Source organism: Maylandia zebra, linkage group LG6 (genome assembly GCF_041146795.1).
Source record: "Maylandia zebra isolate NMK-2024a linkage group LG6, Mzebra_GT3a, whole genome shotgun sequence".
NCBI classification, from domain to species: Eukaryota; Metazoa; Chordata; class Actinopteri; order Cichliformes; family Cichlidae; genus Maylandia; species Maylandia zebra.
Window position 1 is genome coordinate 22,637,513 of NC_135172.1, and position 23,469 is coordinate 22,660,981.

The 23,469-nt window shown below is 38.1% G+C and overlaps 3 protein-coding genes across 5 annotated transcripts in view; 1 reads left to right on the top strand and 2 right to left on the bottom strand.

Annotated features, from left to right (window-relative positions):
* Positions 1-23,469, top strand: part of gucy1a1 (guanylate cyclase 1 soluble subunit alpha 1) — a 250,801-nt gene that overhangs the window by 68,079 nt on the left and 159,253 nt on the right. The window lies entirely within an intron of this gene.
* On the bottom strand, positions 3,353-7,589 carry myoz2b (myozenin 2b). Of its 2 annotated transcripts, XM_012918666.3 has the most exons (6): positions 7,357-7,588; positions 6,270-6,386; positions 5,231-5,397; positions 4,811-4,904; positions 3,972-4,134; positions 3,353-3,889 (listed from the first exon to the last, which is right to left on the bottom strand). In XM_012918666.3, the coding sequence occupies exons 2-6, from the start codon at positions 6,349-6,351 to the stop codon at positions 3,664-3,666; spliced, it is 732 nt and encodes a 243-aa protein (XP_012774120.1). In that variant the 5' UTR covers positions 6,352-6,386; positions 7,357-7,588; the 3' UTR covers positions 3,353-3,663. The 2 variants fall into 2 exon arrangements, with proteins under 2 accessions (XP_012774120.1, XP_012774121.1); XM_012918667.2 differs by lacking the exon at positions 6,270-6,386 and having other exon boundaries at positions 7,357-7,589.
* synpo2b (synaptopodin 2b) lies at positions 8,377-21,934 on the bottom strand. 2 transcript variants are annotated; one of them, XM_004549489.3, is made up of 4 exons: positions 21,847-21,934; positions 17,247-17,959; positions 15,050-16,395; positions 8,377-9,690 (listed from the first exon to the last, which is right to left on the bottom strand). In XM_004549489.3, the coding sequence occupies exons 2-4, from the start codon at positions 17,914-17,916 to the stop codon at positions 9,181-9,183; spliced, it is 2,526 nt and encodes an 841-aa protein (XP_004549546.2). In that variant the 5' UTR covers positions 17,917-17,959; positions 21,847-21,934; the 3' UTR covers positions 8,377-9,180. The 2 variants fall into 2 exon arrangements, with proteins under 2 accessions (XP_004549546.2, XP_076740988.1); XM_076884873.1 differs by lacking the exon at positions 8,377-9,690 and having other exon boundaries at positions 12,942-16,395.

The following is a 23,469-nucleotide window of genomic DNA, read 5'->3' on the forward strand; positions in this document are numbered from 1 at the left end:
TGACTGCACTGGTTTCATAATCATGCAGCACTGTGGGGACTAACCCCTGCCTGCGCTGTGCAGCACAGGCTCTCATTCAAATAAATTTAAAAAAAAAAGAGTAGCATGTCTTTGCTGCGTTTTATGTCTTTGTTTGGAGTCCAAGTGAAATCCCAAATGCGTAAATATTCCACAAGTGTCTTTTCAAGCAACGCCAGATAAAGGGCTCCGTGCCCGTTCTTATAAAATATAAGCTAGGGGAGAAAACTGCGCCCAATATTGAACATTTTGTCAAGAGGCTTTGGAGAAATTTTAAACCCACAGTCTCTATCTGTGTGAGTGTAATGCTGCAGTAAACAGCACATGCAGTCGCTAAAAAAAATCCGGGCAGATGGAGGGCCTAGCAGGGGAAAAACTGCCCAGCTGAGCAGGTTATAAGTGTACACAGGAAGACTCAAAGAGACTGATGGTGCATGTAAGCTGGAGTCAGCAAAAGTGCCACTAATTGGTTGTGTCTTTCCCACATAGGTTACAGTGCATCTTTCCTGCACAGGAGAAAGTTTTGGCGCTTAACCGTAAAGCAAACTAAAGGAGAAAAAAACTGACTTAAAATCTTGCCAAGTGCTCATGCTGTTTTCCTACTTTGAATATTTACATTTGTGTATGTGAGTGTATACATGTTTGTGTGTGTGCGCTTGTGTATCCACAGCATGTGGTGCCAGCCTGTGAAAAAACAAGTAAATCACTGTTTATGAGCTGTTACACTGAGGAGTCCTTGTTGATCCTGAGTCCAAGAATGAAATCTGTTCAGGAATATTAAACAGGCACTTTGTCCTGTGGCTGGCAGTCACACGCAGAACTATCCCAGTGACTCACTGTAACACTCACTGTAAGAATCGACACCTTCAAGTTTGACCCTGGATGCTGTGACGCAAATCAGGCATTACTACTATTTACACGTGATCCTGAATATATTTAGCTCCATACTCCTAAACAGATATATAGATAGAGTTGTGCAATCTTATCTGAGAATACCTTTAAGATATTATGTGTATTCTTCCAGTGAAATAAATTCTGCTGTTAGTCTTTTCCAGCATTAGCACTGAAACCTCCCGTGGGAGACATGAAAAGGTGTTATTTATAAAAACCAACAACATAGGCTTCAAATTTATCCTGCTGAATGTTAGTTTGCTGATTTCGGCTCAGATGTGCTGTCAAACACATCTTAAATGTTCTTAAGGTTATTTTTGGAGTTGGATGAACCTATTTTCCTTTCTTTTCCTGTTTTCTGCATGTGGTGTTATAACCCAGCCTTCCTGCAGCTCTTAACTCTGGAGCATTGCCACCACAATGAGTGGTTATTAGAGGGAGTTGCGTTTTTGCAATACTTGTAGTTTTTTCCCGTGACAGTCAGGTTTTGAGAAACATAAAGGCCGGTCAGCTGGACCAGATTTATAATTTATAATCAATGTCACGCATGCTTACACGTGTGTAACACTTTTTGTTTTGTTTGTACATGTACATACATGCTCAACCATGAAAACAAAACATCACTTTTATTTAAAACACAAAACATGCACAGCGTGTGTCATTTCAGGAATGAAACAAGACTTCTAAACTTGCTTTAACACATTCATTAGACCACCATCCAATCTAATTACCAAAAACATTTTTATGTCTCTTAATAATTACTGTTGTTATCCATTAATTTTCAATGTAATTGTTTTACAAAAGAAAAGAAAAAATAATAATATAAAGCCCTTTTTTTCTTATGTTATTAAGATGCCAAATCACAGTTATTTGCTTGCATTTCTGGACAGAAACATTTTAGTGGTTGAATGTTATCTTTGATTAATGTGTGAGCTCTCATGAAAATCCAGTGACATGAAAATGTGAAATCACAATTTTTTAGTTGTAAACAAGTTTTTGATAGATTTCTAAAATATTTGTATTTTCTTGTTTTTTATAAGAAGTGGTCTGATAAATTTGTTAAGCACTGTAAGTAAAAGCTTCTGATGTGATGAACTGCTCGCACATCATTCTGCAGACACTATTCGACCTTCTCTTGAGTTCTGAGATTTTAGAGAAATCTTGTGTGACGTTTCTTCTTGTTTTCTCACCTCGCTCTCTTCCATATATTTTGCAGCTGTCTGGAAGACACCGCTTGTTTCTGTTTCTTTTCCACTTTGAAATTAATTAATAGCACACAATGATATTATATAATATAAGGAATATTTTATAATTAAGTATTATATAATTATATAAGTATTATATAATATAAGGAATAATGGCACATGTCTGATTCTTCAGCTCAGTATCAAACACCTGTACAGTGATTCATTGTATTACTATATGTATTTGTACAGTATATGTAACGATGCTGTTACAACTTCTGTCTCTACTTTCTATGATGAGAAACAATAAAACACAACAATTACATTTTTTCCTTTAGTGGTTTTGGTTTTTTCCCTTCAGGCACGGTAGAAATAACTCTGTGTGTGTGTGTGTGTGTGTGTGTGTGTGTGTGTGTGTGTGTGTGTGTGTGTGTGTGTGTGTGTGTGTAAGAGAGAAGAACAGTGTAACTTTTATACAATAGTTACATTCACAGAAAAAATATGGGAACAGCTTAAATATTTTTATACATACACTCAGTACTTTTTTTTGGATGAAATTTTTGGATGAATTTAGTTTAGACCTCAGTTTATTTATAAATGTTGATTTATAATTGTTTCCCTAGTGGATTTTTTTTCTTTTTTACAAATCTAAATTTACACTCACTCTGGCCTTTAAACAATGCTCAACTGATACTAAGGAACCCAAAGTATGACAACAAATCCCCCACCATTACCATCCTGATCCTAACCCTGGTCCTCATAGTGTTCACACCAAATTCTGACCCTACCATTCACATGTGGAAGCAGACAACTTGTGACTATTTGAGTTATCGTTGCTTCCTATCATCTTGAAGCAGTCTGCCCATTCTCCCTTGACCTCTGGCATCAACAAGTTATTTTTCCCAGAGAACTGATGGATATCTTCTCATTTCTGGACAGTTCGCTGTGAACTCTAGAGATGGTTGTGTGGGAAAATCTCAGTAGATCGGCAGTTTCTGAAATACTCAGACCAGCTCATATGGCACCAATAACCATGTCACGTTCAAAGTCACCTCTCTTCCCCGTTCTGTTGCTCAGTTTGAACTTCACCAGGTCGTCTTCACCATGTCTATATGCTCATGTGTGCAGAGTCGCTGCCATGTGATTGGCTATTTAGATATTTGTGTTAAAAAACAAATGAACAGGTGTACCTAACAAGAAGAATTATGAATATTACCTAAATAACTTGTTGCATGGCCATTTTTTTCTTGCACCACCAATAAATATATATATATTTTTATTTACAATTTATATTCATCACTTCATTCATTTTTCACAATCTTTGTAATTTGCAGATATACTTCAGTATCTCTAGAGACTCCAGAACACATAGGGGTACATTCCATTTACTATTTACATTGTTTTCTTTGACACATGTCTTCAAAGGCAGTAAACATTCTAGTTTAAAGGGTGTCAAACACATGAAACCCTCTCTGTCCATTAAAATCTCTTAAAAAAAAATTAGTGTTACTAATTGGCTGTTTTCTTGTCACAGGCAGCACCAAGCTGGCATCATTTTGCATAAAATCATCTACAGGTCATCAGACTCTGGCACTGAGATGGGCTCCAGGGTAATAGTGGGTATAATCAGATGGGTGCCCTCAGATATCCATCCTTGGGCTGTCCTGTTGAAGGTGGGTCTCTTCAACCCCGCATCCTGGAGCTCTGGGTATCTGGGGGGGTTCAGGTCCACTTCAGGTAGTTTAAATGTGATTCCTCTGGAAACTTTCTCAAATCCACCAAATGGAGTGGCAACCCTGTAATTAAGATCAGTTTATGACTGTCAGTCTTTGTTGTGCTCAGCTCTAATTCATTAAAACAGACTCGTAGTTTTCTCACCGGTTGAAGCATTTGTATTCAGGAAGCTCTGACCGTGGGTCTGCTGCTGGCATTTTTAGTTTGAGAGTTTCAGCGAGGTCAGGGTCACGGAGCAGGGCCTCCTCCCATGGGGAGTGATATGACTTGTGTGTAGCTGTGGGATTTAACTTCTCAGTAGTCGTTACTGTGAAGGAGGAAACCAGAATCAGTCAAGGGCGATCATAATCTGGGTTATTGTTTGAACAGAATGATCCGTCAGCCTGCTTTGCTTTTACGTGTTAACTCTGAGCTGTTTTCTTGAGCCATTATGTTTTAGAGTGGACAGGCTTATGAATAGATACTGCGCTTAGACAACACTTAACACAGGCACACTGAGTTGTCCATCAATATGATCTGAGGCCTTAAAAATAGCACATAGTTGAAGCGTGTGCTCATCATGTAATGTGTCGACGTGAGATGATATTGTGCTCAAGGGTTTTTAGAAGAGGCACAGGACTCTGCTGTCAAAATAATACAATTAAATAACGCTTTTAAAGCTGCCCATAAAGCTGTTGTCCTGTTCTGGAAATCGGTTGCCATAAGATAAGACCAGCTGTTATGAATCTATGATAGCAGTTGTTATTATTATGACATCATTACATAATCAGTAGCTTTTATTTGACTGTGCAGTCTTATCGGCTGAATTTCAGACTCATGTACAGAGGAGCAAATGTAAAACAGAGTAATCCATCTTAAAACTACATCTTTGATTATGATTGTTTTATTTATTTATTTATTTTTGCATTACCATATTTAGATCCTCATTTAATTCACTGTTGGATAAAACAAGAACAGCCTGACTTACTAAGCTGCATAATTACCTGAATCTTTTTTTTCAGCATTAGCAATGTTTCCATTGGCTGGCGGCTCCACTTTTATTTCCACAGAGTGTGTATTCATGTTCAAAATATCATTCTGCAAAACAGAATAAAGTGCATCATTGGGTTAAAATATCAGTTGTGTAGCTACATGTTGAACTGCTAACATCTATTGCTGCTTTTTGTGTCACGCACATTAACAGCAAAGTGCCTGAGCAGCCTCTCAGAAGACTTGCCCGCAGGATGTAAAAGGCACGAGGCACATGTCTCTGTTATCATCCATGTCTTACCACACTCTTTGTTAAGAGCAAATATCCTGATAAATGTGTGCAGGCACCTTTACAGATTTTCTTTAAACCAAATCCTGGAACTTCAGAGAGAGATAATGAATAAAAAGTAAGTAAAACAAACAAGTCGACTTACACTGAGCAGCGCATTTGCTTCGTTTTGAATACTTTCAAACGTGTATTTGTCAGATCTTCTCTGGCGCATTTTGAAAAGCCGAGAACCTCTGTTGGAAAGCAGAGATAACTCCTCCAACATTATGTCTTTAGGAGTGCTGAGCTTCTTTCCAAGGTCCATAACGTAACCTGCCCAACAACAAAGTTGAAAAGATGGGGAAAAAGCAGTCTGTTATGTAGTTTAATGTATTCATTACATTTTGCATAATAGTGATGAGGCAATATTTTTTTTGATATTCCAGTATTTTACTGTATGTACTTTAAGTTTTAACTTTGAATTTTAATTTTCACTGATAACTGATGTTTTGCTATAAATGAGAGAGTGCAGGCAAAGGTTCCTGGTTTATGTCAATGCCACAATAAAAACTACATTCATGAGTACATAAATAACAATATTAGTTTGTATCTATGTTAGATGCATATTCCTGCAGACATTTGTGTACTAAAGTAGGAATGGATGGGATTAACAGTGGCCACTGGCTTGTTTTCCCATAAACCCGTCCAGGAGATCATTGCAGCACTGGTTTTAAAGGTGAAAATGTGGGACAGTAAGTATAAATATACACAACGTAATGTCAGTTTATCGGCCTGGCTAGGTTTAGGCAAGCTCATAAGATAGCATTATATGAGTCACAAAATGTATAATTTCAATTCTGTGAGCTCTGCCATGGAAAACAAATTGTCCCCATTGTACTTGTACTTGTACAATAGTTTTGGCTGTACGTGATGCTCCGTTATCCACGTGTACAGACAGAATGTACCCCAGCTGTCACAGACCTTCACGTTTCCCAAGCAGCAGTTGGCCCTCACAACCTCCCTCCCTGACACCCACCCAAAAATAGACCTTTGGAAATGACAAAAACATAGCCACCATAGGTATAAATCATCCCATTAGCTGATTTATGGTAGTCGCTGGAGAGCAGCCTTGACATTTTGAACTCTGATAACAACGAATTTTCTCTTGTGTTTTTGTCTGCCGAGCCTCAGCTCTAATATCATACCGCTGGTACCCTGGACCTCTCGGCATATAGCTGTGGCACACTTCTTCCTCTCTCCAGCAGGCATTGTACAGAATTGTGACATTGTGGCTTTGGCGAGATGAGAAGAACTCAGGAGGACTGGAAACACATACAGGACACAGGATGTAGTTGTTCTGCCAGAATCATAAAGTTTTATTTTCTGCTCATAGGTTGATGAGTTTATAAATATAAGGCCATGTATGAAATGGAGAGTATTTAAAGATCTCTAAATAAAACTCAAAATATATTCATTCAGTGTTCGTTCTGTTCCTGTTTTGGTACATAATAAAATTCACAGACATGAGACATGTATAGTTTTTGAGTCTCTAACGTCTGTGTCCCATTTGCTGTTTGCATATCGATGATTTGAACAGTATACTGCTCATGTCATTTTATAATAAACTCTGAAGGTGCCACATTTAAAGATTGCAGCATATTGCATAACCTATAAAGCTCCATTGTACATGCATTAGTGCCATACACGCAATTCTTAAATCTCTGGTGGTCACTGCACCAGTTTTTCAGTATGTGAGCTAACATTAGTGGCATCGCTTTTAATGTTGCGTAAAGGTCAAGGATGAATATGTGTCCTAAGTTTGCATGCGTAGCTGGACACAATCATTGTCCTGCAGAGCCAAATAAAACTGCTCAAGCATGAGACCAAAAATATTTTTCTCTGTAGCTGGTGTTTTGTGTATTTTTAGGTTTACTTTGTTGCTAAATTCAGAATGAGATCAAAGATGGTACAGCTCTAAAAATGCTTTTTAGAAACTCTGAAATGTTGAATAACTCTGCTGTGCCCTATGCCGTTGACTTTGGAAGAACTGTATTAAAAAAAATGTTAAAAGTAAAAAGAAAGACGATCAATGGGATTCTCAATGCAAAAATATATCCAATGCTCTGATAAACTCCTAAACACACATGCAGCCATTTAGAAAACATAAATGTTAGATGGTGTCAAATTTAATTGTTTTTAAATTTTAAAAGAAGTGCTGTGTTAACGTTATTAGAGCATAATTAAAAATACATCACATATTCACAAAATAAGCTTGATAAGGCTTGTCCATACCTGTGATGGTCGTCCTGTATCCTTGAAGAGGAGACACGGAGGCTCAGGGGTCAACCTACAGTAGGTAGTTTGATCTTCCCTGATCTTCACACTCCTGGACACTAAAGCCAAACTGTGAGTGTGTCTCTGGGTCTGTTGTGACTGGAATGCAGCTTACATCAATAGGCTAAATTTAACCTGCCAAACACTCAAAACCAATCTCAAACACCATGGGGCAAGGATCGCTATCATAGAGAGAGGGGGGAGGATGGACACACACCCACTCAGTGAGATTTTGTTTGGTGCCTCTCCTGTCTCTCGACGCCTTATATTCGACATGTCTCTGTGGGCTGACATAACCTCTGAGGTACCATGCCTTCATGTTAGGGAAGCTGTTAATGTTGCGTGCGCACTTCTGTCTCCAAACTGAGTTGTGTTACTATTGTTATGTGTAATTACTGACTCTGGATAATGATAAACAGATAAGAGAGGGGTGTTAAAGGGGTGATGGAGTATTGCCAAGAAGGGTTTTATATCAAAGTCATTATCCTCGCAGTTGAAGCTGTTGCAGTGCTGAAGATATTCTGACCGTTAAATCTTTTTCAAAGTCTGTGAAGTTTAAAATAGGAATAAGGCTGAAACCCTGTCAACTCAGTATTTTAACCCTTTAAAGCCTGAACCATGAAATAATTGCCAGAAAATTCTAATCTAAAAATGGAGCGTTTATTGAACCATCTGACAAAATTGTTAAAAAAATTAATTACATTTTATTTTCCATATATAAATTTGCATCATATTTGCTACATCCGCCATTAAAAAAAAAGCTTAAAAATGTATCCTGCAATTTATACCATTTTTTCAGGGGGAAAACCGGCATCAGCTGCATGTGATATTATCCTATAATCTGAATTTAAAAAGGCAAAACAGAGAAATGAAAAAGACTATATCTACTCTTCAAGAGTCAAATTTTACAATAAAAGATTGATATCAGGAACTTCTGAGAAACAAATTAAATTCAAATAACAACACTAAAAGTGTGTTTTAATCTGTTTTATTTCTTGTGTTTCAAAAGTGAAAACAGTGATATTGTACACGGTAAGAGCCCAACTTTAAATTTGCACGCGTCACGTGGAAACTCTGGCACTCAAGGACAGCATCTGCTTCTGTTAACACTTAAACACCACACAGTGTCTGATCAAAGGTGGGAAACTTTGCATTTATTCATGCAGGATTCATTCCTATTAAAAGATCAACAAAATAAAAGCAAATAAGCCAACACACAGTTTGTCACTTTAAATAACACTTTCCTTAAGGCACACACACTGATTGTAAGCTTACAACTTTTCTGGCAATGCATTGCAAAAGATAAAATAGGAACCATATGATGTCTGAAAAACACAAAAGTCAATAAAGTGAATGAGATTATTGGAAATGGTTACTTGTGTAATCGCCACTGCATTACTACTGAGAAAAAATCTGATTATTATAGGATGAGTGATATAATACTGTTTGGATGACACTCTGGTGGCACAATAGCAACATTTCCCATGAAAGCTGAGCTCATATCTCACACAATCGTCACAGTATGTTCTTGCTTTAAACCAAATGATTTTTTCATGCAATCAACATAATTATCCATCCCGTCATAAATGCAAAACCAACATAACAAATGGCTTAAACTGTGCCAAAGCCTTACCCTCATTTTTCGACATACAGTACTCCATCTCCTAGTGACAAATAACAATTCTCTGCATTTCATGTTTTCTATACTCTGAAGGAAAATCTGTGCCTTACAATGTTAATATCATTTATTATTTCTCTTTCTCTGATATCTGACTTCATCTATTAACTTCGCTGAAATGCACTGTACACAGGAGAGCACTTTGTTGGACTGAAGCCTTGTGCCATTTGCCCAATACTGGCCCTAAGAGGCTGGGCAGGTCTGAAGGGAGGCCCATAGAAGGCTGGTTTCTCAGGTGAGAATGTCCTGCTCTTGGTAAGAATGTGAAAAGCTGGGGCCTCATGATGATAATGACTCTTACTGACAGGTGCAGGATCAAGAGATACCCTGCGTTTCCATTCTTCTGGAGGCTCTGGCAGAGATCCCCGGTGCTTTGCAGCTTTGGCATTAGTAGCTGCAGATGAGGGGAGAAACAAAAAGGCTTCATCCACAGAGCCAATAGGGCTTCTTGATGCTGCCTCCCATGGTGTAAGTGGTTTGTGGACTTTTTCTTGGAATGATGTTTGCCTCTGTATTGGCAGTACCCCGGGTGTGCTCACTGGTGACAGATGTCCAGGAGAAGGCATTGAACTCAGTCTCTGAGGCAGGCTCAGCGAACGACTTCTACCAAATCCCTAAAAGAAAAGCACAAACTTGTTGGCTGGAGTGACAGCAGCATTGCAGACTCTGCTGCCACCATCTGGCTTCTCTGAAACCTGGAGAGCTAATGCTTTTGAAGTGTATTCATATTTTAAGTGTAATAAAATGTGTGTTACTCTTCTCTAAAATAAAAAAAGACTTACTGAATAAAGATTATCCTTGAATTGTCCTATGACAAAACATTACCATTATGTGAATGTTTGAGCCCTAAGAGTGTCAGGTATTGAAACTATTAGTTTCGATGCTAGGGGTGGGAATACTATCAAATGCCTCAAATAAAGAACAGCATGTAGGATTGAGTTGCACCAGTTACCCTGGTATAAAAGTCTAAATAAGGACTTAGACCTCTGATATTTCTTAAGTCATTACCTTTGCTCGAAATTAGGAACCCTGTTTTTGTGATTGACTTGAGTTGACCTATAATGCTGTCTTTCTTGTCAAGCATTGTTGTATATTTGATATTGTTGTGGCTTCACTCTAGCTGTTCTGTTCTGAGTCTTTTTAAACTTTTTATTTCTTGCATCTGTCCTTGCTTAGAAAAGTGTTTTAACAGCCCACGAGAGCACTTTGTACTTCGTGGGTGATGCCTCAACAGAAATGGTTTACTCAATATTGCCTGCAGAAGCTAAAGAAACCAATGCATGTATTTGATGTTGCACACCTGTGGTAAGTGTAGCTATAATTGCTCTGCTGGTATACTTGTGTCTCTGCACACAGAAGAAGGAATACATTGATGCATTTGAAATCTTGTTCATGTTTATGTCTTTAGCTCTGTGAAATAAATTAACGTAAAGATACTTTATTACTTTACCAAATCCATCTTGACTGTCTGTTCTTTGATAGTTTTTTTATGTCATTTTTTGGTCATTTTATTACATTTTCCTTTTTACACTTCCACAGAGCAAGGGCAGAAGTAGTGTTAATGTTTTGAGGTCCCCCCCGTTTTTCCGTCTTTTTTTGATTGATTAAATATGCCTTACATTGTCTTTTAAAAAGTGCAGATTCCACATTACAAAGCAATTTCAGATTTGTAGAATATTTTGAGGTTTTATTTGTTTTTTCTATGAATCCTGTTAAAATGTTTTAGTGAAAACAAATGGACATGGTTAATATCAATATTAGTAGCAAATGGACAATTTCACTTGTGTAAAAGTCATATATATCTGAATTTTAGGAATTATTCAGACTAAATGAAGAAGATTTCCGAACTTACCTGCTGCTGGTTCAAGCACCTTGAAACAAGTACAGTGTTAATGCCATTGAAAAGACAGGGGAAAAAACTTGGAACTACTGGAACTATTTCCTCTGCCTCTAGAATTTGCATAAGAATTACAATTTTTTTAAATTACTTATTTTATTTTTTTTATTATTTTTTTTAGTTTGAACAAGTATTTATGTTATGGGTCTATTTCTAAAGGCACTCTAATAGGGTTTTTAATGCAATAAAAACAAACAAAACATTTAGCTACACGTAAGTATGTCAAAATTTTAATTTAATAACTTTTCTGGAAAAAAACCAACAACTTGAAACTGAGAAAATAACTTGAAATTTTAAGTTATAAAATCAAAATTTTGAGATGATAACCTGTAATTGGGACTATAAATGTTTTTTTGAAAAAAAAAAGTAAAACTATTTTGTTTTTGCTTTTTTCAGTGGCAGAAACAAGCTTCTATATAGCTCTCATCAGATTAAAGGTAGACAGAGTCATGCTGTAAACTGTGTGACTGGATAACTCTCTAACTCTCTTTTTCATTGTCACAAACTCCTGAAGTCAACTGAATGTAGCATTTTTCATATTGCCTGTAATCTGCATACTATAGTATTTAGCAAGTTTGTTAGCTTATCCAAATACACTTTCCCTCTCACACACACAGGACAAGGAAAAAGACAATTCTTAAGAGAAAGAAATGTAAACTTAAATGTGCAATTTTACATGTGACCTGTAGAGGTCCACAGAATTGGGATGAGCTTGGAAGCACTTTAAAACATCAATATTTTTCAGTATTTAAAAGAACTTATATACAACAGCTGCTACTAAAATATGTTTGATTTTGAACCCTGTATAGCAAAGATCTTTCAAAATCTGCAATAGCACTATATTTTAAGTTCATACTTTAATAAACTACTTACTTTATATACTTTAATACTATTATCATGTGCTAACACTATTATCACTGCCTACGTGTGTTAGATTAGTGTTATTAATATGACGATATTTGAATTAATAAGACATTGTATGTTAGAAGGTTGTGTTTGTTTTTCATGATCTTTTATTTATCCAGGTAAAAGTCTCATTGAGATTAAAATCTCTTTTCCAAGTGAGACTTGGCCAAGAGGACAAATGTATATAATTGAATGAATAGTGGAATTGTAAAGCGCTTTGGGTGCCTAGAAAAGCGCTATTCATTATTATTGCAATCCATTATTATTATTATTATTATTATTATTATTATTATTATTATTATTATTATTATTATTATATTTTTCATGCATATCATCTGATGCCTGGGCCACTATTTAGTCCAATTTCATAAATAACTATTTTGCATGTTAACATTTTTTTACTTGTATTTTAAGCTGACTTCTGAATAAACTAAACTGAATTTAATTTAATTGAACTGGTAACTATAATAAAGGTGTTTGTTGCATAATTATGGCTGTAACTAGACTGAGAGAGAGAGAGAGATTGATGTCAATCAAATGCTATTTCTACATGAAATAAGCAAAAAAGTTTATTAATGTGTATAGTTTCTCAATAGAAAACAGGAACACTAAAAAGGTAAGGAGATGTTTTGTGATTGCTGTATCTTTAATCAGCGATAATAAGTTATGGGTATATGAAACCACTGAAAATGCTCAAAGCTTTAGTTAATTCTACTCTGTCTCTAGTTATACATTTGAAAAAAATGCCTCTTTGCTGTATACAGATAATATATTATTTATCATGACGGAAGCTAATGACTTGCTGTCCATGAATGTTTAGAATAGCAAAATCAAATTCTGCTTTTGAGGGGGCTGAGATTATAGTTCCAGACTTTCAACATTCAGAGATTAAGATCGAAAAGCTGTAACACACAAATACAGTTAAGTTTGAAAGATTAGGTCGTAATTGCTAAAAGTGCAACAAGATTGAGCCACTTATGTGCAAAAGTGTGAGGCAGTGAGAAAGACAAAGGAGAAAGGAAATAGGGAAATTGTTCACAACACACATATGAAGTACACAAGTAGGAGGAAAGAGAAATTTAATAGCATGATAGTGCCGAGTACAAGAAGTGCAAACACTGACATGTCAGAAAGATGAGGGGATAAAGATTTGCAGTAGATGTTTTCGTGAAACCGTAGCAGAACATTCAAATTTCTATGATATTTTGCTCATTTTTTCCATCAAGGATGAGGATATAGAATTTCTGATGAAATTTCTAACAGTTGAATAACTGGCCATGTTGAAAAATACCCACATAAAAGACATTTTTAGAATATTTTAGTCATCAGGTCACAACCAAAATGAATGCTTTTTGCTGCTCTAATGCCATCAAAGTCTGGAATGAGGCTGAAGCAAATGCAAATTGTTTCCCCAAACACACATGAGTATTATAAGTATAAGTTGTAAAAATCAGTTATCATTAACTTGAATAAAAGATTAAACAATCTAATTTGATAGGGGTAAATATCTATCTATCTATCTATCTATCTATCTATCTATCTATCTATCTATCTATCTATATATATATATATATAGCGAGAGAGAGAGAGAGAGAGAGAGAGAGAGAGAGAGAGAGAGAGAGAGAGAGAGATAATAAACATTATGTGTTTGTTTTGTATTGTCTGGGGTTTCATGGGTTCCTATCTCAGCATGCAAATTTGCAGGTGATCTATTTTCTTAAAAAAACCCAAAAAACCCAAAATAAGATATTGTAGCAGAACAGGACTCTCTGCACACATTATTGCACATCACAAGAATCTACATTATTTTGTTTTGCTTTTCCCTTTTTCTCCAATTGTCAGGGACATTATGTTATGTGCTAATGTGTTTATTTGTTGTACTTTATGTTGAATTTATCTGTCACAGATTTAAAAGAGCTTAACTGTACCTTAAGTTGTTTCCTTACATTGCCAGCTAAACAGATCTCTATAGCTGCAAATTATTCCAGTTGAGGCCTACGTTTAGTGCAAAGGACTCTATATTTCCACCTGTTAAGACACATTAGAGGCTGCCAAGTTGCAGATAACTATGTAATTACTGTCTCAGTGTTGACTATACCAAAACAAGACCATATACAGTACAAGAATTAATGTAGCATGGCTACAGGTTTCCAGTGTTTGCTTGTCACCACTGGCTTCTTAGCAGAAAACTTTGGCCAAGGAGCCAATTGACGTGCGCCTCTAGCAATAAGAGATGCAGGAGAGAAAGCTGAAGCTATGCTGTCAGCAGCAGATGGCTGCTGGGAAGATGTGCTTGCAGGTCTGGCGCTGTGTGCTGGCTTTTTGGTTAAGCGATGGGCTGCAGGTGCTGCAGTGTGCTTTTTATCCACGTGCTTGTCAATTGCAAGAGGCTCAGCCAATCTTGTGTTTTGGGCAGAAGAACTTTGGGAACTTACCGATCCAGGTGACTTAGTTGGGACTTCTGCCTTGCTTTCAACAGCAAGCTCAGAGGCATTATAAGGAGAAGTGGCAGAGGCAACCCTAAGTTTAAGGTTTTTGGTAACCTCGAACTTTGACACTGGGGCTGGTTTGGGACTGGGGGTGGGGCTGGGGGTGGGGCTTTTGGTTCCAGGCACCACATTATATTTGAACAGTGATGAGTTCAACTGATAAGGCTGATGTTTCATTATATCTAAAGAGTTGAGTTGCTTGGGGGCTGATTTAGATTTCTCTTTGGTCTTGACATTGACTTTTGGGCTTGTGGAAGGGGGTTGTTTGGCTGCAGCATAGAAAGGAGAAAGAAGGGGATTGTAGGATAATGGAGGTGGGGCTCGAATATTCGATGAATACCTCCAAGAGTTCGGGAGGGATGAGGTCAGGGAGGGGGATCTGATTTTGTTTGCTTGCACTGTTTCAGCATCAACAATGAACTTCTCCATACGGGACTGTCTTTTGGCAAACAATTCTGCACCTTTTCCAGTCATAGCTGGGCCATCACCAGCCCAACTGGTACCTCCGTCTGAGATCCGACCCTTTGGAGAAAACTGTGGTGCTTTTGACAAGTGGATATATGACTTCCCTGCTTGTGGTGGGCAAGAGGCAATTGAGTGTGAAGTGCTGTCTGCCTTGTTCTTTGAGCGTGAAGTTGGATACTGTGGTCTGTAAGTAGGACTGTGGGCCTGCATACTCACAGGGGATCGTTGCTGCTGTTGACTCCAGCTATTTGTGGTTGGCTGCAGATGAAGCTGAGAAGAGCTGTCCGGAGCCCAGGCATTAGTAGGTGTTTGAAGTGTTGCCTGAGTTTGATCTGGTGCCCAGCGGTTGGCCATCTGTTGAAGCTGAGCCCAGTCTTGTTGCTGTAAGTAATTCTGACTATGAGGACCCACGGGACTGTGCGAAGGTTGTGAAACCGGACTTCTTGGCGGAATATTGGGCTCGCTGGAGGGGCTCCTTCTCATCCATGGTGGACAGTTTGGGTTGAGGGTGGGTTTTGGGGCTACTGGAGGGGGATTCTTGAGTTTTATTGTTCTGGGTTGCATGAAATTACAAGCTTCAGCACCTAGACTAAAACAGTCCTCCTCCGAATCAATATAAGACCTCCTTTCCCCTTTGTTTTGAGTGTGAAGATCTGAATATTGTGCCCGCACAGATGACTGTTTATTAGTGGCTTTCTGTTTTGATTCTGGTAGGATGCCAGTTTTGATGGCTGGCACAGATATTCGCTCATCTCTTGAGGCTATTATGTCTCCAGTTGGAGACCAAACCTGTGGGTTAGTGTTAATAGGCACAGGTACTTTAAATCTTGTTTCGTGTTTCTTTGTAACTGGAACAACACTCCCAGGTATGGGGGTAGAACTTGGGCTATCTTGAAATCCTAGAAAAGGCCTTGCAGTTCTGTTTGGTACCAAGGGTTTTGGTACATTGGACAGATGGTTCATGTCCTGGAAATCTTCTTGGTATTCTCCATGCTGCTTGAGATTTGCATTCATATAACTCTGATCTGCCTGATCAGCATGCGCGTACATTTCCTCAGTGTCGTAAATTTGCTGTGCTTGTTCACAGGCAGGTTCTGTTAATACTTCCACAGGTAATCCTTCACTCCTCAGTTTTTCATGCTCGGTAACAATTTCATCTATTCGTTTGCGCCGCTGAGCAAACATCAAAACTCCCTTCCCTTTTGTCTCTGGTAGAGCATCCATTTCTTGAACACTTCCCCAATTCAGACTCAAATTGTGCTGCTGCTGATAAAGAGAATACTGCTCCTCTAACTCTGAATCACTGGTGGCCACAAAGTTATACCCGGCTGATCTAACTTCTTCAGCCCCCTCCTCTATTTGGTCTTCACTGTCAACCTTGTTGTCACCAGTTCCGTAACTCACAAGCGTAAACTTCTTGACTCTCTGCCGGCGTTTTTTGAACAGCAGGGCTCCCTTATTTTGGGGGTTTGGCGCATCGGTTAGAAGCCGAGCAATTCTCTTGCATTTAGACTTGGTCTCCTTGACATGCCTTTCTGACTGGCTCTCGCCGCGACTGAGCCCTGAGACAAAGAAAAAAATGAAGGGAGGGACAGAAAGAGAACGAGGGTGAGAGGAGAAGGAGGAGGAGGAAGGAGAGAGATTAAAACAAGAAGAAGCTGAACCATAAAACATAGGAAAATGTGGATTGTAATGTTTTTTGTTTACACTGTACTCAATTGGTCAATTTTCAGTAAAGTAAAAAAAAAAAAAAGCTATGGGACTGATAATGCCATTAGTATAAGCAACTAATGGAAGCATGACAGGTAAGACACAATTTCAGATCCCCCTGCTGAAGCAAGCACACTAATAAAAGCATCATATTTACTTACAGCTAACTTAGGGGGCATCCATAAGGCAAGAAAAGTGAGGAGCTCATTTTCCACTGCAGTCAAGGCTTACGATCGGAAAAGGGATCGGGTGACAGGCCAGGGTGACACATGCTGGTGTCTGTCAAATTTGTTTCTGCCAGCCTCATCATATGGTCATATTTTATTCTTATCCTGCTCTGACTAATAAAGCCATGGGTATTCTCCCAGTAAGTCCACTTCAAATAGACCCTGTGTTACAGCATGAAAAAACAGCAGCACCCATTGTGCTTTGTCAAAGTTATTTATCAATTAAGTTAGGTCTTTTGATTCACATACCAGCTACAGTAAATACAGCCAAAGGTAACTTTTTAAAAACTTTATTCACTGACTGTAATGTGTGCCTCAGCTGGCTGAATTTAAAGTAACTAAATAATATCTTAACTGTTCACAAATCTTATTAAATCATTTTAAATCTTAGAAAAAAAACAACCTTTCTGCTGCTGTGCAGTTTGCAGTACTACCTTGACTGACACATAAAAGGAGGGTAGAAGATCGATACTTACGTGTGTACTTTGCCCTCTGCCTGTCTGGTCTGCACAGATCTGTGTCAGACTCCGAGTTCCACTTCTCTGCCTGCTCAGCACCCTCATCTGAAATTCCAAAGGAGACAGAAGCAGGAGGTGCTTCACTGCTCCCTCCTTCCTCTGAAGATTCAAGCTTGCTGTTTCCAGTCTCTGGGCCTTTTCTATTACTGGCTCCCGTGGGCTGTCCTGTGGTCAGGGTCAAGGCCATGGTCATATCAGCAGCACAGCCAAGAGAGGAGAAAGAAGACTGGGAATGTGGCCGTGATATCTTGCCAGCATGATCCTCTGAGTCTGTGCACTCTGGATGCAGGGATGTTTGTGAGGTTTGGATGTGAGGAGACTCTCTCGACTCACTAAGGTAGATGTCATCCTCTTCCTGATATGATACTTCTTCTTCACTTCCACTAAGTTCAGGCGGGGACTGTTGCTCACCTGCAGATTCCCATTCTTGAAGGTGTTCTGGGGAGTCAGGGTCATACTTGGAGATATAAGTACTTTCTGGCTCTAACGGGTACTCTGCTTCGCTGACTTCATCTTCATTGTGGGACTCTACCACAGACCCAGACACATAAATCTCCTGGGACCCATCTGAACCTGACCAGGGGGCCAAGTTACCACTCTGCTCTTGGTCTTCCGTTTCTGGTTCCATCTCTAGTAGTGTTTCACAATATCCCGGGTTTCACCAGCAATACCTTCATTAAGACAAGGACAAACAACTTAAGGCTAATTAATCTTTTCCCTTTAGGTATATATATCTCAATATAACAAACTATTTCAGCACACATATAACTATATAGCATGCCCCTGAAGGTCCACCCTTGGCTACAATTCATGTTTTCTGTTCAGCTCAAGAGATTTTTAGCATTCAGTGACCTTTGTGACATTAGTGGTTACCATGTTATTTCCTAAATTATTCCTATCCCCAATAGGAAGTGCAGCTCTGCTTTGGCAGTTTCAACAGGGCTGCCATTGCTGTAAATGGAATGGTATGTATTATCATGAGGGAAACAGCATTCACATCCAAGAGCATAAGCAAAACAATTGGTGGCTGTTTTCCGAACTTGTGTTTATACAGAGATTTCTTTTCCCTCCGCTGCCGTCATCTGTCACAACAACCGAAATCTCTGTCAGCCTCTCCATGTAAGAACTAAATCCAAGACACCAGTCCTCCTTCCCTTCCTTCAAAGACATTGTTTATTTTGTCACATGCTTTTTTTGTTTGTTTCTTAGCTTGTTTTTTGGTAATCAGTTGTTATATCACAACTGAGAAAATGACTATGAAGAAAAATCTGTCCTTTTCAAAACAGCTGTAAAAGACAGTCAGAGCAGGGCTCAGACAGGGGGAGAGCTGTTTGTAGAGCAGGAGGGAGCACTAAAAATAGTTTTTTACTGACAATATAAATCTTTTATTGTAAATTAAAAAATTTCCTGACATTCACCAAGAGGTGGCACTCTAACACTGTGACTCAACATCCAAATTAAAGTCAGTACGAGCTGTAGAAACTTCACACTGTGTAGTCCCACGCTGTACACTATGCATACAGTAAGTGGAGTGTTCATCTAAAACAAACAAACAAACAAAAAACACCCAGGTTCATCTATAATAATCTCGTTACCATATATGTCACTATAAGGAACCCAACTTTCTCTTATACACAGGAAGAGTTTATATGAAAACCAAAGACATGTTTTGTTGAAGCCATATTTTCTAAAAAGCAACCAAACACATACACCTCCTAATAGGTCTTGGAAACACGCTCTTTCTATAGAGTACCACTTTGTTTATGTACATTTAAGTGGACTGGGAAAACCAGAGTTTTTGCCTCTATTAAAATATGGTGTTAGAGGAGATAAATGTCTTGCTTAGTACAAGAGAAGGTTCTCCCAGGAGGATAAGGTCAGTAAATCTTACATCAGTCAGTTAATATTACCATAATGACCCGAGGATGACACCAGAGAAAAAATTATATAGTCTCCAAAAAGAATTAACTCTTTCATCTTTTTTGGTTTTGTGGGTTCTTTGCTTGTTTGTTTTTCAAATACTACTCTACACTTTTGATTTTAAATAAATGTATATTTTGGTTTGATAGCAGCTGTGTAGAAATGATCAAGTCATAACTAAAAAAAACATCAGTATCAAAAGATATTAAATGTCCGACTCAAAGTCTTTTGGAGCTGGCTAAGAGGCCAGGTAAGTCTATTACCTGATATGATAATGACAATGACATTAACCCGCAGCTGTGTTTGAATTGTGTTTGTATACAGTGTTTAAACTTTAGCTCATTTTTACAGTGATGTGACAAAGATCATATCGTTTGATTTTTCAGTTGATTAGCTTTGAATTGCTTTAGACATATTTTAGGTACACCCTCTGCTATAAAGACAATACAAGCTGAAAATTGATGATTCACTACTGTCATTAATTATTACTTTTTCTTGGGCATTTGTACGTGTTAGGGGGGACCTTTATCGTTTCTTCTGTTTACTATAACATTTTATTGCTTGTGGTTGCTAGTAAGTACAAATGGAAATTCTGGAGGAGGCCCCAAAACATGCTGGAAATTATGTTTCTCAAATGGCTTGGGAACACCTCTGTGACCGACTCGATGAGCTAAGGGAGGTGACTCTGGAGAAGGGAGGTCTGGGTATCTCTGTTTAAACAGCCGCCTCCATGACTCAGCAGAAAATGGACAGACAGATGGATGGACCTGCACCATCCATCCATCCACAATTGGTTCTATCAGAGTTTAGTTTAGTTCTCAGATACAGTACACATACACTAATCATTGCTTTAAACTTACTTAAACTTTAAACTTACTTACTTTGTAAGTTTAAAGCAATTATTTAAAAAACACAAAATTGGGTGCACAAGCTTGAATTTATTTTGTTTTTTCTCCAATTCATACAGGCTCAAATATAAACATATACTCATTTAAATCTGCTTTTAACCTTGACATGACCATGGCCTCCTAAATTCTCAGCAGTCATCAAGATTGATGACAACTTGTAGTTTCTCTTTGCCAGCATAAAAGCTGCAAGCAGGAATTCAGTGAAGGTCTAAGAAGGGATTTTAGCTACTTCAAACAGTTGTACATTAGTACCAATTATTCAGATGTGTCTACACTTTGCCAGCTTCTCTAAGAGGACCCTAACTGTCACCATCAGATGAGAGGGAATTGATTCGGATGTTCAGGAAAAACCTAGCAACAATCAAGACTCAAGTGTGCCATGAACTGGAAACTGCTGGAACACCAGTGTCACTGTTCACATGTTTTACATCGCCATGGACTGAGAGTGTGCCAACCAAGAAACACAACCTGTCCCAAAATCAACACCTTCAATCTCAACTGAGATTTATTTTAGCAGCCCACCTGGATGAGCCAGAGGCCTTCTGGATAAAAGCTTTATGATCCAATGAGACAAAGATTGAGCTATTTGTTCACACTGACAGGAGGAATAATTGGAGGAGTAAAGGTGAGGCTTTCAAACCTAAGAACACTGTACGAGCTTTCAGGCATGGTGGTGGTATCATCAAGCTCTGGGACTGTTTTGCTGCCTGTGGTAATGGTGCATTGCATAAAGTGGATGAAACAATGAAGAATAAATACTTGCAATTTCTTCAACTTCACCTTAAATCAACTTACATGAAAACTGGAGCCTTGGAATGATAAAGCTATAACATTAGGGTCTGCAATGGCTTTCCCACTTTAAACTCCCTTTCTTGTCCATGATTGAAAGCTGGCTCTGCAAATACGACTGGTTAAATATCGAGCTAGAACAATTCAAAGAAATCATTAAAAGCCCCAAATTATTACAACATTCATGCTCATAATGAGTGGATGTAATCCTCTGACCACATATGCAGCTGTGGGATTACTAAAACTGAAAGACCTCTTGCACACTAGCCACGTTTTGTACAAACACTGTCGCATACCACCGGCTTATCTTCACCCTTGGTTCCACTCTACCACCAGCAAATCTGACTGTGCTGCAGCAGGGGTTTCTTTTTCCAAGTATGGCAGTAACCTCAGTCTGTTGACTTATTGCCATGGAAACAGAGAGTCAGCATCCTTGACAAAGGAGTGAACTCTTGTTCTGAAGGGCAACCCAAATGAGAACTGAGCTCTAGCGGATTAGATGTTTCCATGTTCTTACATAATTAGACAGTTTAAGCTCAACCATAAGAAACATGTGGAAGCATTTTCAGCAGTCTCTGCACACAAAGTTTTATTGCGCATTTCAGTGGCCTCATGGCAGAACAAACCCACAGAACCCACAAAAATCAAAATCAACGTGAAAATATATATTTATTAAGTCACATATATATTTTAAACTCATGCCACTGAATTTAGGAAACCAGGTTTCTCGAGCAGTTTCTGGTGCAGAAAAGCACAGAAATTCAAGCAAAGGGTAAAACACTTCATGACATGATAATAAATTACACTTTTTGTATTGTTATCAATAGAGATGTTAATTAAAGTCAAAGCTAAAAATGAAATTAATGAAATCAAATCAGAAAGAGTTAAACATCTGTAAGAGACCCTAAAAGAAAATAATTTTCCAAACATCAGGTACTTACATTATACATCTTTGCACTTGATATCCAGCACAGGCATCTTCACATCCTGTCTGTTAAAAAAAATGATCCTGAGTGTTATCCCACTAACTGCTCATATGTAGCCTTGGTCATTCATGTATGCAGCTGTATTTAAAGAGGGAGAAGAAGAGGTGTTCCTAACCCATCCCCATGTGCCACCTACACAGTTCAGTTGATGCAGGGGCAGTGAGGTGACATAATGAACATGTCAATTGAGAAGCTTCAAAATATTTTTAGATTCATTTGAAACAAGCTTTGAATTTAGTATCTGTGTTTGGTTTTGATTAATTATATAATTAAAATAATTCACCACTTGAAAGAAACTAACTGCAATAATAGTAACAGACTCTTATATTCAGATTCGAGCAGATATATACTACATAGTGTTTTAAAATACCTATACATTTATGGTGATTTGCTCATCATAATGTACCTTTAATTAGGGTTAATATAATAATAATCTCAGCAGAATGGTAAACCGGTTATGTAAGACTGCTGTTCTCTTTGAGGGGATGACCATAAATGGAATTCAATCTAGTTTTGAAAGTGTGGTTTGCTGAAGTAAAGTAAAAAGGGATAACGCATCATTCGGTTAATCTTTAAGAAAACAGTGTTTATTATTAGAAGTAAAAAAACATATTAAGATCTTAAACTCTGTTGGAAAGCAAGTCAGGTATCACAGTATCTTTTTTGTGCTTATTTTTTGTTTATTTATACAGTCATGTGACAGTTTCTCCATTTATACTGTCAGGTGGGGAAAAAAGAGTTTTAACACAAAGCTATGCAGCCCTGTGAAGTTATCATGTTAAATGTTTTTGAAGGGTTGCCAGGAGAAAGCCTCTTCTTTCTAAAAAAAATAATAATAATAATTAAAAAAATATGGGGCAGCAGGAAAAGGGGTTACCGACATTTTTATATGTAGTCCCCATTTTGGGAGGATCAAACAAATTGGACAAACTACTGTAATATAAATTACTTGGATACTGAAAATTCTTTACAGAATATAAAACTGTCAGTAATTTCTAAGCAGTTAATACAATAATTTTATTGAACCCTCTTTTAAAATCCACTTCGGTGGTATGTAGAGGAAAAAAAAATGTTTTCCTAGAAATGCGTCACACTCACTTATGGTTCATTTTTGTGCTACTCAGCATACTCTTTGTTTCTTGTCTCCATTTAAACACAAACACTGAAGTCTTATGTGTCACTTGGTGTCACGGTTAGCGCTGGCAGACCGTGGGGATGTGGGGAAAGGAGGACCTAAATGCTGGACTCCATGTGGTGAACAGTGCATTTATTTACAGTGCAGTAACTATTCACACAAACAATCCCCATGCGTTCACCTGACTCCCATGCCGTGTCTTCCTTAAATAGCTCCCCCGACGAGGCTGATCAGCAGCAGGTGTGTGGCAATGGTCTTCAGCTGTTGTATTGAAAAATGTTGTAATTAGGTTGGTTCTGCTGTAAAGGGAGCTCTTGCTTTTGGCTGCCAAATTTTCAGAGATGTTTTTATTTGTTATGTTCTCATCCAAGTTTTTATTGTGCAGATTGTAGCAGATCGGTTTAATCTTCCTATAGTTGATCTCATTTTTGTGGCTGGTTTTA

Excerpts from the sequence above, each read along its gene's own strand:
- myoz2b (XM_012918666.3), bottom strand. The coding sequence starts at position 6,351 with ATGTCACAATTCTGTACAATGCCTGCTGGAGAGAGGAAGAAGTGTGCC. Across the intron at positions 4,135-4,810 it reads TGCTGAAAAAAAAGATTCAG|TAACGACTACTGAGAAGTTA; the intron begins GTAATTATGCAG and ends CCTCCTTCACAG. Across the intron at positions 3,890-3,971 it reads GAATACAAATGCTTCAACCG|GGTTGCCACTCCATTTGGTG; the intron begins GTGAGAAAACTA and ends TCTTAATTACAG.
- synpo2b (XM_076884873.1), bottom strand. The coding sequence starts at position 17,916 with ATGGAACCAGAAACGGAAGACCAAGAGCAGAGTGGTAACTTGGCCCCC. Across the intron at positions 16,396-17,246 it reads GCAGAGGGCAAAGTACACAC|GGCTCAGTCGCGGCGAGAGC; the intron begins GTAAGTATCGAT and ends TCTTTGTCTCAG.